Source organism: Bufo gargarizans, chromosome 1, assembly GCF_014858855.1.
Source record: "Bufo gargarizans isolate SCDJY-AF-19 chromosome 1, ASM1485885v1, whole genome shotgun sequence".
NCBI classification, from domain to species: Eukaryota; Metazoa; Chordata; class Amphibia; order Anura; family Bufonidae; genus Bufo; species Bufo gargarizans.
Window position 1 is genome coordinate 328,741,004 of NC_058080.1, and position 13,245 is coordinate 328,754,248.

Genomic DNA, 13,245 nt, shown 5'->3' on the forward strand with positions numbered 1-13,245 from the left:
GATGTCCACATGTTTTCCACATATGTTTGCCGATTCTGCAAAACATAGAACATGTCCTATTCTGGTCCTCAAAATGCAGACCTTGAACCCATAGAAGTGAATCTTTTTCAGTCCTGCTAGCTGCAGTGTTTAACTTATCATGTGTGATATAAGTGTTATATGACCATGATCAGCCCAGGAAACACGGTCCATGTGCATGACACACTTCCCAGGCCGACCACACTTTCCTAACCAGAACTGACTGTATCACAGTAGTCTCTATCTGATAGGGAGTATGTACATATGATGAAGTGAGTGCACGACAACTGTCCCGTTGTCAGATCTATACTGGTTGTAGCATACATTATTATCATACAGTCAGAGTGGGTCAAGGAAGACACAGTCGGCCTGGAAAATGTGGCCAGGACATAGACTCCGGGACATGGATTCAGAGGCTAATCACAGTCATTTGCATGAGCTCTATCACTATACTAAGCCCCCATAACAGTAACATCAGCAGCACCCCCATCACAGTGAAGTATGAAGCACCCCCATGTGCCATCCACAGTGCCCCATTATAGAACCCAGCATAGGATTCTCACAGAAGCCTTATCGGCAGCACTGAACGGTGCTGTCAGCTGTGACAGCCCGTTCATTGCAGAGCTGTAAAACACAAGCTTCAGTCTGAAGCCTTCAGCTGAACACTGATGTCAGTGCTGATGTCCAGTGAGGCACTTACCTATTGCACAGGCATCAGGAAGGAAGGGAGAAAGCTAATGATCCGTTGTATTCCTGCTGAAGAAAGGAAGAGAGCAGACAGTGAGGGACAGGAAGTGTTGAAAACCATGAAGATGCGGTCATGTGTCTGTGAAGAGGATCTAGGAAGCACTGCTGGTAAGTACTACTCTCCCCACCTTCTCTCCACAGGTTAGATTCAGGGCTCATTTTTCAAGTTAGGGCCGGAGAACCCCTTTAACTTGATAGATGTACAGTATACGGACGTATGCACTGCTAAAGCCACCCACATTCTTTCTCTCAGATGATGACGCATGGGTGTTTCATTTTACACTCTTCCAATTACCGGACATTTTATTATGAGGCCTACCAAGAAAAGGTTTGGTGCAGAGATTATTAAATGGTACTTGCAAAATTGCAAGTTTTTTTCCCCCATTATTTACAGACAGAGGCGCAATTAAACGTCCCTCCCCTTCTACAAACAAATTGCACACTGATATTGACTAAGCTTTTGCGAATCGACCATCAGATCATAGATCTGAAGTCGATTTATTCAAATACTCCCATGTTAATGCTGTTGGCTTCATGGAGCCAAAGTTCGTTTCCACCAATGTCACACGAGACTTCGGTTAATTCCTACCGTATGCATATCTGCGTACTGGGTGGTACCTCAGTACAAACGCCCAGTTCGGATTCTATTTTAAGTTGTTTTTCAATGCGAAGATATGCATACAGTAGGAATCTCGCATGACTTTGATCGAAATTAACTTTGGCTCCATGGAACAAATACATTTGAATGCTATACAGATACAGTATTGAAATGTAACTATTTGAACAAATCGATATCGGATCTATGATCTGAAGGTCAATTTACTCAAGCCTAGTATTGGTAATACTATCAGTGGAAACTGTGTATTATTCTATTAAACTGTGTATTATTCTAGTATATTCTATTATTTTAGACCAACGGATTCCCTAATAATGCGCCAGTGACCAGACCAATGCGTTCACTAATAATGCACGGTATCATGATGTAATACAATGTGTGGTATGGGAAATGGTGCTGTAAATGCACCTGCTATTGCAGCACAACAAATTCACTAACAATCTTGATATAATGCAATGTGTTAATGGTTAACTGCTATCTAAATGCTGTTATAGTAGCTCAACTGTTCACTAAAACTGCAAGTATCTTGCCACAATACAATGCATTTATAGCTAACTGTTATCTAAATGCTCAATGTATCGCTATAGATAAGCCAATAAGCTTACAAAACACTTATGGATGATAGAATTTACTGACAAAAAAAATTAGGTTGTTGCTGGATTTTGTTGATTCAATTGCAGGTTTTTCAGTGCAAAACATAGTGATAAGAACATAGTCTTACCACTTTACAAATCGCTAGTCAGACCACACATGGAGTACTGTGTACAGTTCTGGGCTCCTGTAAACAAGGCAGACAAAGTAGAGCTGGAGAAGGTCCAGAGAATTAAAGTAATAACTGGAATGGGGCAACTACAGTGCCCTGAAAGATTATCAAAATTAGGGTTATTCACTTTAGAAAAAAGACGACTGAGGGGAGATCTAATTAATATGTAAAAATATATCAGGGTTCAGTACAGAGATCTATCCCATCATCTATTTATCCCCAGGACGGTGACTGTGACGAGGGGACATCCTCTGCGTCTGGAGGAAAGAAGGTTTGTACACAAACATAGAAAAGGATTCTTTACGGTAAGAGCAGTGAGACTATGGAAGTACCTGAGGAGGTGGTGATGGTGAGTACAATAAAGGAATTCAAGAGGGGCCTGGATGTATTTCTGGAGCGTAATAATATTACAGGCTATAGCTACTAGAGAGGGATCGTTGATCCACAGAGTTATTCTGGTTGCGTGATTGGAGTCAGGAAGGAATTTTTTTATTCCCCTAAAGTGGGGAAAATTGGCTTCTACCTCACAGTTATTTTTTTGCCTTCCTCTGGATCAACTTGCAGGATAACAGGCCGAACTTGATGGACAAATGTCTTTTTCGGCCTTATGTACTATGTTACTATGTAAAATGAACTTTTCACTATCTAGTAGCAGTATGAAATACATAACCGTGTAGACTAAGGTGTCACGGTGGGTAAGATAAGGGAAGGAAACAGGAAACTGCAAAGCAAACAGAACAACTGACTAGGCCACAAAAGCTAGGGAAGAAAGGGGTCACCTGCTAGCAATCCCTAAAATACTTTCCCTACGCTGCTATGCCCATGTGCATATCTTAATGGTAGATATACACATGCCCACGTGCCTAAGCTGAAACACACTGGACCAAGCAGTAGGGGAAAAAAAATCTTTAGATGAGTTGGAGCAGACAATCCACCAAAACTTCAAGCACACAAACAAGGAAGAACTATAACCTGCAAAGGCTATAGGGAGAGGGAGGAATAAATAGCCTCCCAAATGACCAAACGAACCACATCTGATAGGAGGTGTGATTCTGTTCAAACCCAAAACAAACTGTCAGATCGAGTCACGTGCAGCAACTCTGACAGATCATCTCAGAACACCCACAGGGTAGGGCGTGACATAAGGTTACCCTAAGGGCAAAGTTACATGGCGACAGTTTGCACTACACAAAGGGGTAGAGCTACATGGCAACATTTTATATAATGTATTTCAATGGTGTCGCAATGTGGCATGAAACATGCACCAACTGTGATGTGACAGCCGCAAAGAAATCTGACTTTTTGCGACTGTCACAGCATGTTTCATTATGACACCAATGAAATACATTATTTGAAATGTTGCAGTATAGCCATAACCTAAATCTACCTAATTATTGACCTTTACCCTCTACCTATACTTCCCTATCAAACCTAGATTAGTGGCTTATGTCTGTAATATGCAAGACATCTGCTCTCAGGTTGCAAGCTGCACACAGATTGCCATTCTCTGTTGTTCTAAGCAAAAGGACCTGTTGGAATCCTGCTCTCTAATTGACTGACAGGCTGTTTGTCAGCCTTTGTGCTAATCAAGGCAAGCCCCCTACCTCACAGGGTCATGTGATCCTCCATCTTCTTCCTTCCTGCTATTTTATTCACCAATTTCCAGAGAAAAATTGTGCTGTCACCGGTTTTGTATGATTCGTCTGAAGTGAATTGCAAAACTTCAGGTTTGTTTGGCTGAAGATTTTTTATCAAATTAGTTTTGCTCTTCTCTAATATGTACCACAATAATAGTAGGAGAATGATCTACAATAATTAAACATGTTCCAACCATTAATATGCTTTGGCCCTAAAATCATTTTAGAAGTTTTAATTGTTATTGTGGTTGACGTAGTGCCTTGTAATTCAGCCCAAGTCACTGCATCGTTTGGATGACAGCAGCCAGTGAAGTCCTCTCCTCTGACCCAGCAGATTTCCTCTCTCGTCTGAGTGATTATGAGATCGCCTTCCCTGCCCAGGTGGACCAGAGTGGGAAGTTCCTGACCTATGACCTTCGTCTAGCACCTCCAAGCTTTCACAGGCCTCGGCGAAGTATTTCTTATGAATCTGATGATCAGTTGTACTACCGGTTACAAGCTCAGAGTTCTAGCTTCCTGCTCAACCTTACCCTGCAAACAGATCTACTAGGACAGCACTTCACTGTTGAGTACTGGAAAAGTGGAGGTCTGGATTGGAAGCATGAGCTGTATGAGGACTGTCATTATGTTGGCCACATAGAAGACCAGCAGTTGAGCTCCAAGGTGGCTATTAGCAACTGCAATGGACTGGTAAGAAAACTATGTTTTGTTTGTGTTTTATTAGGTTTCTTTGATACAAAATGAAATACACTCATTGACAAAAAAATAATGCACCCAGATAGAAACAGTAGGGCTTCCAAAGGGCATTTTTAAGCACAATAATACACTGCAGTTTGCACACTTCCTTAGGCTGCCTAGTCATCAGATTTATTGCAAATCAAGCATTTATAGTACCAGGAGGCCATCTTGTGCAACCTGTGAGAGTCCAGGATCTACAGGCACTGCTTGTGGGCAAAATATGTGAGCAAATGTGCCACAGAATACCATACGGAATCTGTATGCACGTGCCCAACCGTATCTAATCTTGTAGCCAGGTTAGAGGAAGCCCAACAAGGGCTGGAATCCAAATGGAACAATCCATGCGTGGTTGTGAACTGTAGAGATGTTGTCCATAGTGCAGCTTGAAGTGTAGATCAAGAAGTGTTAATACAGAAAGGAGTAGAAATAGTCTTGGTAAGATGGTTCTGAGGAGCATGAGACTGGAATAAGTTACTATATTCAAGCAATGATTGAATTGCCACATGGATAAAAATAGGCCTGAACATGAAATAAGATAGCTTTCAATCAGCACACAATGGTCATCTTTGGTAAGGGCAAATCTGAGGGCAAACATAGCAGCATCCAGTGGTGAAGAGTTGAAGTGCAACACAATAGTTCAGAGTGAGTGAAACAGCAGCCACTAGTGGATAATTAGAACTATACATCAGGATCCTGATGGCACTAGAGCCTCCTTTCAGTTGTACAGTTTTCTCCAATAAAATTGTTCCTTCTCTGTAATATTGTAATCACTTACATTTATTATCATTACATTCACACATATAAGTTTCTTTCAATTCCATCTTCGACTCCTTATTGGTACATTACTTGGTGCGTTATTTTAAAAAAAATTTGAGTGTATCTTTATATAACTGCTAAGGCTACTTTCACACCAGCATTTTCCATTTCCGCTATTGAGATCCATCATAGGGTCTCAACAGCGGAGGAAAACACTTCACTTTTGTCCCCATTCATTGTCAATGAGGACAAAACTGAACAGAAGGGAAAGGAGTGCACCAGAATGCATTCCATTCCGTTTCATTGTGTTCCAACACAAAAGATAACGGATCCGTCCCCCATTGACTTACAATAGTTTTAGAGACAGATCCGTAATTTCTATGTTAAAGATTATACAACCAGATCCGTTCATAATGGATGCAGATGATTGTATTATCATGACAGAAGCGTTTTTGCTGATCCATGACAGATCCAGCACAAACGCTGGTGTGAAAGTAGTCTAAGATGTCATTCATACTTATATATATTGTTAAATTGCTTAGTGGAATAAGACAGATTTGCCTGACACTAATGGACCCTAGTATAGAGAAAGAGTAATAATGGAGCATTAGTACGGGAGAACTTTTCTGGTTGGAAAGAACCCCTGGAGGTTACATGCGGGGTGCCACAGGAGCATAGACTAGTGTAAAAATATTATATTAAATTGGGCCTATATATACTGTTCACAAATAAAAGATAAGAGCAGTAAGGCAACCATTGGTGGGTTATTGAAGGGCACCCTAAGGTTGCTCTTCACAATATGTAAATCAGGACAAGAAAAAAATACAAAAAAACACCTCTAAAGGTTCCTATAGCCGCCTATTCGCTATACTATTCGTCCCAAGAAGTTGTGTTGTCAACAATATCATTAATAAAAATAGCGACAACATAAAAGATTAGTCAGTGTAGTTGGATGATATTTAAAATAAAATAGAGAACTGAGGAGGAGGTTAAAGAGATAAAGCTCAAGACACTCTTTGACTCTACCTCCCCCGCCAGGGTCACTTGTAGTATCTCAGCAACAAATATGGCAGTTTTCAATGGTAACTTCTTGTGGTTCCTTTTATTAGTATCTCAGTCGGGCTCAATGCATTTCGGGGTAAATAACCCCTTCTTCAGGAACAGTCTTACAATAAAAATTGACAAACAAACATATACAATACCTCACCTCCAAGGGTCTTTTAAAGTCAACCTCATCAAGGGGTAGTCATATGGTAAAAACATCACTTCCGGTTTTCAGAGGTGTGCAGAAATTAAATAACACGCCTTCTGTATATATATACAGGTCCTTCTCAAAAAAATTAGCATATTGTGTTAAAGTTTATTAGTTTCTGTAATGTACTGATAAACATTAGACTTTCATATATTTTAGATTCATTACACACCAACTGAAGTAGTTCAAGCCTTTTATTGTTTTAATATTGATGATTTTGGCATACAGCTCATGAAAACCCAAATTTCCTATCTAAAAAAATTAGCATATTTCATCCGACAAATAAAAGAAAAGTGTTTTTAATACAAAAAAAGTCAACCTTCAAATAATTCTGTTCAGTTATGGCACTCAATACTTGGTCGGGAATCCTTTTGCAGAAATCACTGCTTCAATGCGGCGTGGCATGGAGGCAATCAGCCTGTGGCACTGCTGAGGTGTTATGGAGGCCCAGGATGCTTCGATAGCGGCCTTAAGCTCATCCAGAGTGTTGGGTCTTGCATCTCTCAACTTTCTATTCCCAATATCCCACTGATTCTCTATGGGGTTCAGGTCAGGAGAGTTGGCAGGCCAACTGATCACAGTAATACCATGGTCAGTAAACCATTTACCAGTGGTTTTGGCACTGTGAGCAGGTGCCAGGTCGTGCTGAAAAATGAAATCTTCATCTCCATAAAGCTTTTCATCAGATGGAAGCATGAAGTACTCCAAAATCTCCTGATAGCTAGCTGCATTGACCCTGCCCTTGATAAAACACAGTGGACCAACACCAGCAGCTGACATGGCACCCCAGACCATCACTGACTGTGGGTACTTGACACTGGACTTCAGGCATTTTGGCATTTCCCTCTCCCCAGTCTTCCTCCAGACTCTGGCACCTTGATTTCCGAATGACATGCAACAGTCCAGTGCTGCTTCTCTGTAGCCCAGGTCAGGCGCTTCTGCCGCTGTTTCTGGTTCAAAAGTGGCTTGACCTGGGGAAATGCGGCACCTGTAGCCCATTTCCTGCACACGCCTGTACATGGTGGCTCTGGATGTTTCTACTCCAGACTCAGTCCACTGCTTCCGCAGGTCCCCCAAGGTCTGCAATCGGTCCTTCTCCACAATCTTCCTCAGGGTCCGGTCACCTCTTCTCGTTGTGCAGCGTTTTCTGCCACACTTTTTCCTTCCCACAGACTTCCCACTGAGGGGCCTTGATACAGCACTCTGGGAACAGCCTATTCATTCAGAAATTTCTTTCTGTGTCTTACCCTCTTGCTTGAGGGTGTCAATGATGGCCTTCTGGACAGCAGTCAGGTCGGCAGTCTTACCCATGATCGCGGTTTTGAGTAATGAACCAGGCTGGGAGTTTTTAAAAGCCTCAGGAATCTTTTGCAGGTGTTTAGAGTTAATTAGTTGATTCAGATGATTAGGTTAATAGCTCATTTAGAGAACCTTTTCATGATATGCTAATTTTTTTAGATAGGAATTTTGGGTTTTCATGAGCTGTATGCCAAAATCATCAATATTAAAACAATAAAAGGCTTGAACTACTTCAGTTGGTGTGTAATGAATCTAAAATATATGAAAGTCTAATGTTTATCAGTACATTACAGAAAATAATGAACTTTATCACAATATGCTAATTTTTTGAGAAGGACCTGTATATATATATATATATATATATATATATATATATATATATATAGTTGCCTATTACGGTTCTTCTATTTGAAACATTGGTGGTTCAGTGTCTGGGGTGCCATCGGTGCCACCAGCATTTAGTACATGGGCCAAAGGAGCGGGACTAGGAGGCACTTCCGGTCCCGCTCGCTGTGGAACGCACGCGGCTTCCTGATGGAGCGTGCAGTTCCCCAGTGGAACGCATAATCACTTCCGGTGACCGGTACTCAGTGGAACGCAGAAAGAGGTAGATCTTTTAAATGTGGACAACCTCTCTTGGAAAATAGTTATTAATTTGGACATATAACGAAGGGGTAAAACAATCTATAATCATATAGTGAGGGGTATGGAAACTGTTAAAAATCTAAATCCTGAATCTAAAATTGACAGCCGGGTTGCCATGGTTACAAGGGATAGTGGCTATGTAAAAAGGGCACATATATTTGTACATAAATAATATAAAAGTGTGATTCCACATATACAAATCCCCAAGGGTATATAACAACATGTGCAGGCACACATATAGACAAAAGCTTATGTGGACAAAGAAGAAGACTTCTGGTCTTCTGTGTTATGGTCAGATGAAACAAAAAATGTTATTGTTTGGTCACAATTAGTGATGAGCGGCAGGTGCCATATTCGATTTCGACGAAATTCGCGAATATTCGATAGAATATTCGTTTTATATTCGGCGAAATCGAATATTTGTCATTATTCTTGTTATCGCGATTAATATGCGATTTAAGTAATCGCGTATTGCGATTTTAACTTAAAGGCTACTCTCCTATTGAAATCGCAATTCGATTATTTCAAGTTATAATAATCGAATTTCGATTTTAACTTAAAGGCTACTCTCCTATTGAAATAGCAATGCAATTATTTCAAGTTATAATAATCAAATTTCGATTTTAACTTAGCACTGCTATATTCCATATTCGTTAATTCTAGCCTAATATGGAATATAGCAGTGCTAAGTTAAAATCGAAATTCGATTATTAAAACGAATTAATCGAATTGCGATTTCAACTTGGACTTACTATGGTTGGCTTGGTAGAATTAGCGAATATGACGAATATATTCGTTATATTCCACAAAACCAATATGGCAAATGTATTCGTTATATTCCACAAAACGAAGATAACGAAATATTCTCCATCTTTGTTTTAGCTCCCTATTCATCAACTTCGCTAATTCTAGCAATCATATAGGAAAGTTTACTATAGAGACAGCTAAGTTTAATTCGCTATGCGATTATATGACTGCTTTTAAAAAAAAATAAAAAATAGAATAATTATAATACCTGATAATTATTATAATTATTCTATTTATATTTAAAAAAAAAGCAAAGTAATATAATCGCATAGCGAATTAAACTTAGCTGTCTCTATAGTAAACTTTTCTATATGATTGCTAGAATTAGCGAAGTTGATGAATAGGTAGCTAAAACGAAGATGCAGAATACTTCGTTATCTTCGTTTTGTGGAATATGACGAATACATTCGTTATCTTCGTTTTGTGGAATATAACGAATATATTCGTCATATTCGCTAATTCTATCAAGCCATTGAAGCCAACCATAGTAAACCAGGTCCAAGTTGAAATCGCCATGCGATTAATATAACTCAAAGTAATCGCATGGCGATTTCAACTATACAGTTGTGTCATCGCTACCTAAACTAGGTAATTACATTCCTCCGCTCTCACACTCCTTCATCCAGCATAGGGCTGCTTCCCCAGGCTGTCAATCCAAGTCACCTCCCCCTCCTAACCCTACTATCCACAGCAAAGACAAAGACTTATATACTACCGGCACATACTGCAGCGCAGTGTCCGGCTCCACGTCTCGCTCTGCCGATTCGGCTGTGTGCAGAGCAGTAGTTATGATTGCGATATTATATCCCAGTTGTATATTCAGATTGTTACACCAGGGTGGAGGGGGGGGGGGGGGAGAGCTTGGACATAATATCGCTATCATAACTACTGCTCTGCACGCAGCCAAATCGGCAGAGTGAGACAAAAATTTGCATAGAAAGATAGCCTAATCCCTAATTAAATAAATAAAAATACATACAGCACAAATATATATTACTGCATATGGTGTTACTTTACTTTATGAATAAAAATGAATAATTTATATACATGTATATGTGCGTGTATATAAATATATATTATAATTATTATTATTTATATTATAATATAACTTGTAATATATTTTTATATTTGTAAAAAATGCATTGCTAGTTATCAATAATATCAGTATTTACATTTCTATGCAGTCATGCATTGCGATTGGTAGTGGAACTATGTATATACACAATATACTGCTGCACTGGATATAAATATAACATAAAAAACTTCTGGGGACTTAAGCTTATATTAGCAAATGTATATCAAATGAACTTTACTGAGGCTCTGAATAAGGTTGCACCCCATACCCCCTCCCCCTACAGGCAGTCTGTGAATTAGATCGCACGCTATCTTTCTACACACTGATGCCCTGCCCTCCCATTCACTGAAAGCCGGTAGACAAAAGGAACTCCCTGTTTGGGGGAAGGGGGGTATTGTCTGCAGGCTGAAAGTGCAGGTTATTTTCTGGCTGGAGACCCTTTCACTGCGCTTCTGGAGGAGTACGTGTTTATTAACTAAAATCAGGACAATAGCTAAAATAATGACCAGCAATAAAAAATAGCAATACATATAAATAAGTGATAGATCCAGGAGCATACACAAACAAATAAATTTATATCCCATAAATACTGTAGGTCCTTCACTAACTGCCGGCTGTCTCTGTTATATGGCAAATTCCATTAAAAGATCGAAGCGCTGACATTGATAGTTACTTACCAACTACTGACACCTTGTCTATACTGCAACAAATTGCTGTGAACTTTGATACATATATATTCTCTATTCTCCTATTCTATGCTGCTACAATTATATTAGAATATGGAAGTGTCTTATTCCCCTCTGTGAATTGGAACACTATCTAACTCTGCTACATAAACTATGAAATTTATGGGATATTAATTTATTTGTTTGTGTATGCTCCTGGATCTATCACTATTTTACATTTATTGCTATTTTTTATTCATTGCTATATTTTATTGCTGGTCATTATTTTAGCTGCTATATTGATTTATTATATGTAAATATATTTTATATATTTATATTATAAATACATTTACATATAGTATAATTAGTGTAATATTGTATAATTATTTTTTTTAATACAGAGGTTATCTATATATGTCCATTATACTGTACAATACATTATATCTAAATCACCATACCTCATATGGATCATGGAATAAATAATTATACAATATTACACTAATTATACTATATGTAAATTTACATATAATATAAATACTGTATTAACATTCAGCCACTATAGGAACATAGCTAATAAATACACTGTATCCACTACTTCAGAGAAAAACAAATAAATAAAAATAAATATGGAAAACTCCAAGATACAAAACAATATACACTTAAAGGATAAAAAAAAAAAACAGATGAATGCAATAATATTGAATGTGTATCTGACATACTTGAAGCAAACTATCTTATTACTTGAAATTGGGACATTCTCTAATAACTTTCTTATCCCCTAAACACTGAAGGTATTTACATGCAAATAGCGATTCATATGCTAATGCACCCTTCATTAAGGTTGCAAGTACATACAAAAGGATCGACTAATGGTGTACATTGCAGTATTATACCTCAGTATCGCTGACTACACTGCCTGCGCCTGACTGGAAGCAAACTATCTTATTACTTGAAATTGGGACATTCTCTAATAACATTCCTACCCCCCACTCTCAGTATGGCTACAATAGGATCTAAGGCCCCTTTCACACGGGCGAGGAGGGGCTGGAAGGGTTAAAAATAGGACTCGAGGGGTTAAGAATAAATAATAAACTACTGTACAATGGACTAACTATACATTCATATATTTATGTATCGATTACAATTATGATTCAGTACATCTAGAATATTAGACTATATATTTGCATATGCAACTCTATAATATATCTGTATACACCGCTCCATTATGTCTTTAGATCTGTGATACAAGTGGATTAGATTTGGATAACACCTGGTGATTAGAGTTGAGCGGACACCTGGATGTTCGGGTTTGAGAAGTTCGGCCGAACTTCCCGAAAATGTTCAGGTTCGGGATCCGAACCCGATACGAACTTCGTCCCGAACCCGAACACCATTGAAGTCAATGGGGACCCGAACTTTTCGGCACTAAAAAGGCTGTAAAACAGCCCAGGAAAGGGCTAGAGGGCTGCAAAAGGCAGCAACATGTAGGTAAATCCCCTGCAAACTAATTTGAATAAGGAAATGAATAAAAATATAAATTAAATAAATAAAAATTAACCAAAATCAATTGGACAGAGGTCCCATAGCAGAGAATCTGGCTTCACGTCACCCACCACTGGAACAGTCCATTCTCAGATATTTAGGCCCCGGCACCCAGGCAGAGGAGAGAGGTCCCGTAACAGAGAATCTGTCTTCATGTCAGCAGAGAATTAGTCTGCATGTCATAGCAGAGAATCAGGCTTCACGTCACCCACCACTGCAACAGTCCATTGTCATAAATTTAGGCCCAGCACCCAGGCAGAGGAGAGAGGTCCCGTAACAGACAATCTGGCTTCATGTCAGCAGAGAATTAGTCTGCATGTCATAGCAGAGAATCAGGCTTCACGTCAGCCACCACTGCAACAGTCCATTGTCATAAATTTAGGCCCAGCACCCAGGCAGAGGAGAGAGGTCCCGTAACAGACAATCTGGCTTCATGTCAGCAGAGAATCAGTCTTCATGTCATAGCAGAGAATCAGTCTTCATGTCATAGCAGAGAATCAGGCTTCACGTCACCCACCACTGTAAGAGTCCATTTTCATAAATTTAGGCCCAGCACCCAGGCAGAGGAGAGAGGTCCCGTAACAGACAATCTGGCTTCATGTCAGCAGAGAATTAGTCTGCATGTCATAGCAGAGAATCAGGCTTCACGTCAGCCACCACTGCAACAGTCCATTGTCATAAATTT

At 39.4% G+C, this 13,245-nt stretch overlaps 1 protein-coding gene across 1 annotated transcript in view; it reads left to right on the plus strand.

The window, feature by feature from the left end:
- Positions 1–13,245, plus strand: part of LOC122946458 (A disintegrin and metalloproteinase with thrombospondin motifs 10-like) — a 463,435-nt gene that overhangs the window by 396,069 nt on the left and 54,121 nt on the right. The window contains exon 3 of the mRNA XM_044306119.1: positions 4,116–4,471. Within this exon, the coding sequence (XP_044162054.1) occupies positions 4,116–4,471 (356 nt within the window). The remainder of the gene's footprint in view (positions 1–4,115; positions 4,472–13,245) is intronic.